This window comes from Hippocampus comes, unplaced genomic scaffold, assembly GCF_001891065.2.
Source record: "Hippocampus comes isolate QL1 unplaced genomic scaffold, H_comes_QL1_v1.1 scaffold523, whole genome shotgun sequence".
In the NCBI taxonomy this organism is placed as follows: Eukaryota; Metazoa; Chordata; class Actinopteri; order Syngnathiformes; family Syngnathidae; genus Hippocampus; species Hippocampus comes.
Window position 1 is genome coordinate 42,265 of NW_017805674.1, and position 4,030 is coordinate 46,294.

At 45.1% G+C, this 4,030-nt stretch overlaps 1 protein-coding gene across 1 annotated transcript in view; it reads left to right on the forward strand.

Annotated features, from left to right (window-relative positions):
• The window catches only part of brinp1 (bone morphogenetic protein/retinoic acid inducible neural-specific 1), a 72,840-nt gene that overhangs the window by 37,826 nt on the left and 30,984 nt on the right, over positions 1–4,030 (forward strand). The window contains exon 4 of the mRNA XM_019881730.1: positions 1,675–1,780. Within this exon, the coding sequence (XP_019737289.1) occupies positions 1,675–1,780 (106 nt within the window). The remainder of the gene's footprint in view (positions 1–1,674; positions 1,781–4,030) is intronic.

The following is a 4,030-nucleotide window of genomic DNA, read 5'->3' on the forward strand; positions in this document are numbered from 1 at the left end:
TTTGACAGCGCTGCGTCTTACGACGGTCGGACGCCGGGATGCAGTCTTTATTTATGCTCATCCCAATCACTGTTTTGTTTTTTTTGTTTTTTTTTTTTGGGGCATTTCCTCCACTTAATGACCTGATTTGGCGGCTAAGAAATACATCTGTCTAATTTCTCGCATGTCAGCACGCCATCTGGTGCACTATCGGCATGAAAAATAGGAAGAAAGCCCGTCGTGATCAACTCCTTTCAAACTTTTGCTCATGGCATTTTATTTAAAAGGAAAGAAAAAAAATCTTCAAAACTAAGCTTACGGTTTAAAAGTACGGCTGTAGAGCCAACATTATGCGCAGTTTTTCGAGATCCAACGCGGAACTCATCGCTGACTTGATGTCGTGCATTATTATTGTTTTTGACATGCCGTCTTTTTTTTCTTGCCATATTGTAGCAGACGGGACAGAGACAAGGCCAATTATGAACGTGTTGCATTTCATGTTCTATGGTTATCATGACATGAATCCTCTTTGCCATCACTGCTGCGCTTCTGAGATAAAAGCCAAAGAAAAATGCAAATGACACTCGTGCATTGATGTCTCGAGACTCTTATCCACTTTCGCAATGTTGGCATCTTGTAAATATGATGTTTTTAGATATATTCACATTTCTACGTGTGGAATGCTTGGCAAAGTTGTGAGGCAGGACTCCCCACTCACCCAATGCATTTTACCCCTTGGATGACATATATTTATTTCCTTTCTAACCTTTCAAAGGTGCTATTTGGGACTTCTCAATAGGCAGGAGCCATTCGCTCCATTTCCGTATGTTTTGAAGGACCGGCTTTCCCCTCCCCTGCCAAAAGTTGAAAGTCGTACATCAAAAACAGCCATCGGAAAGAGCTCCATTATTTCCACTCGATGGCAGTTCAGCGTCTGGCTTTGGGAGCCGTTGCGATACGTTGTCGGTCTGGCACGGACGTGGGCTTTTTATTCGAGAAAAATGTCCGTTGGTGCCCACCATAAAAGTGTTTTAAGCCCATTCTTAGTGGCGAGTTCGAGCGCGTCGCCGGCGGTTTAATGTCACGCAACGCGTTTGTCTTGCTCCGATCTATTTGGAACGACGCTTAAATGTAGGCTTTAAGATTTCACGACGGCCATCGTTCTCAGTGGTCACGGAGACTTTCTTGTGCGTGGGAAGCCAGTCAACGTGGACAAATCTGTCACCCCCCCCAAATAATTTCTCGTCGACAATCTCCCTTTCATCATTCAGTATATTTGTTCCAAGACGGCACCGCGATAAAACATTCATTTGCCGTCGAGTAAATGTTTTAAAGGACGCTGGATGCGCCGAAGCGTACGCTGCTGCCTTTCATGGCGACGGCGCGGGTTCGACTCCCAGCCACTGTGCCAAACAAATCAGAGAAGACTGTCGAAACACCTCACGGGACAATTGCGCAGCCTATTCCTCGTAGTGCTGAAATGAGCCTGTGTTAAAGGGGCAGTCCATCTCACGCTAGTGATGATACGAGATTCAGTTTTTTTGATGATTTAACACTTGCGCTCCGTCAGCCACAAGACGAAACTGCGATCCCCTTCCAACCGTTCTGACGTCAACACATTGCATGAAAGGACTTGGACAAAAACGGTTACGCATCAATACAAAGCCTTTTTCAATCTTAATTGTCTGGCGGCAGGTGACAGAGACGCGCACGGGCCCTTTGGGATGCAGCAGCTACGACAATCTGGACTCGGTCAGCTCCGTCCTGCTGCAGAGCCCCGAGAGCAAGCTTCATCTGCAAGGTAAACAGAAAAGCCGACGCGTCCGTATTAACCATCGGGCGGGGGGTTGGTGGGGGGTGGGGGGGCATGAGACATCGTGTCACGCCTTGGGCAGACTCCATTTTGTCTTTTCAAAATGGAACACGGTGACGCATTGTGCGTAAACCTTACCCCGGGGCAACTTGGAGGTATGACCGTATCTGCCCCCCCCCCCCCTCGCTCTATATTGTGATTTAGCTCGAGCCTCCCTGCTACATTGCAGTGTATTTATTTATTTTGGGGAAGGGGCCGGGGGGGTACGTACAGTATCGAATTGTCTATGCCAGAAATCCCTGCAACGGTTTATTTATTTTTGAGATCTGTGGAATATTCCAAATGTTTTTTCTGGAGCTAGCAGAACAAGAATTAAAGAGAGTTTTGAATATAAATGGTGTCTCCATAGAATGAAAGATTTATCTTGGGTTCTCTGTATTCAATTGTCTATGCCAGAAATCCCTGCAACGGTTTATTTATTTTTGAGATCTGTGGAATATTCCAAATGTTTTTTCTGGAGCTAGCAGAACAAGAATTAAAGAGAGTTTTGAATATAAATGGTGTCTCCATAGAATGAAAGATTTATCTTGGGTTCTCTGTATTCAATCTTCTTCTTCTTCTCCTTTCGGCACGTCCCTTTTCAGGGGTCGCCACAGCGAGTCAGTAATGTCCATCCGCCCCTGAAGTCAACGACGGAGCGCCGTGTAATCCGCGGTCAAGTATGTGAACAGCGTGATTGCTTCTTTTGATTTAGCCGAGTTTACCGAGATGATTACGAGCAGCCGGAGATTCTCAAAAGGCGCGTTTTCTTTGCTTTGACACCCGCCATCGTCCTCTCTCCTTGGAACGGAGAGATTATTTGTCCTCTTAAATTCCCGAGATGATTACGAGCAGCCGGAGATTCTCAAAAGGCGCGTTTTCTTTGCTTTGACACCCGCCATCGTCCTCTCTCCTTGGAACGGAGAGATTATTTGTCCTCTTAAAAAAAATACATTAAAAAAAATCACAGAGTTGAGTGCTTTTGTCATAGTAAAGATTTAAGTTGCCTCTCGCTCAATGGCATCCGAAGCTTTGCTTCTAAAGTGCCTGCCGTGTTCTTTGTCCGTGTTCTCTACCCGGCTGTTGATGACAGACTTGACGTTCGTGGATTTCAATTGCACTCCACAGTTCAAGTGACAGTTCACGCGCCGCCGTTTGGATATTTGCGTTAGGGACGTTGCGAAGAGAAGAAAACAAAAGAAGCGGGGGAAATCCTCGGAATCTGAAAGGCTGTTCTCAAAAATCCTGATACAAAGGGAAAAATGAACCTCATTCCACGGCAATGTACAGTAGATGCAATGTTGGGGGCCGAACATGATATATAAATACCGTATGAATCAAATATGCTACTCCAGGATGTGTACAATTCTACTGATACAACACTGAGGGCAACTCCAAGTGCCCATATTGAATTCAATCGACAGCTACCGTGGATAATGGAAAAGGCTACGTAGCCCTGTTCAAGTGCCAGGTTTTTGCGCTATCAGAAATGAGACCAGTAGAAATCATTTGAAAACTTTTCCCGCCATTATTGTGACCTACAGACTGCAAAACGGAGTTGAAAACAAAAGAGAGGGAGGGGGACTAAAAATAAACAACAGATGAGCGTGTGGGGATGTGACCGTGTTTAGGATCGACCAATCAAATGTAAAATAGGATTCCGCGCACACCTGCCACCATTTAAAGTGCCTTTAACTAATGGACCCCAAATAAAGTTCAGCTGCTTTTCCTGATAGTTCTGTGGTCGCATTTTATAGCACTCACAATGTTATGCAAAGAGCTTGAGAGGGATCTCATCCTCCCGGGCAGGTGTGCAAAAGAATTTACAAGGCGTGAAATGTAGCAATAGCTATCATATAGCAGCGATAGCTCAACAACATGGACGTGCCTCCAAAAATGGATGAAAACATGTGAGAAGGTTCAGGGAGGCCGCCAAGAGGATGCCAGCATCATCGATCGGATGAGCTGCAGGAATTTCAGGCAAGTACTGGCTGTTGAAGTAGCGGACATGTCGTAGCAATCTCCCATCTTCTTCATAGCATCGGGCTATAGGGTCATGTGAGAGGAGGGACGCCTGATCGGACAAAGAAAACGATCCAATCTTGGCTACACTTTTGCAAAAAAACACACTTTGAAATCTCCCAAAACACATGTGAAAATGTGTTTTCGATAAAAAAAAAAAAAAAAAAAAAAAAAAAA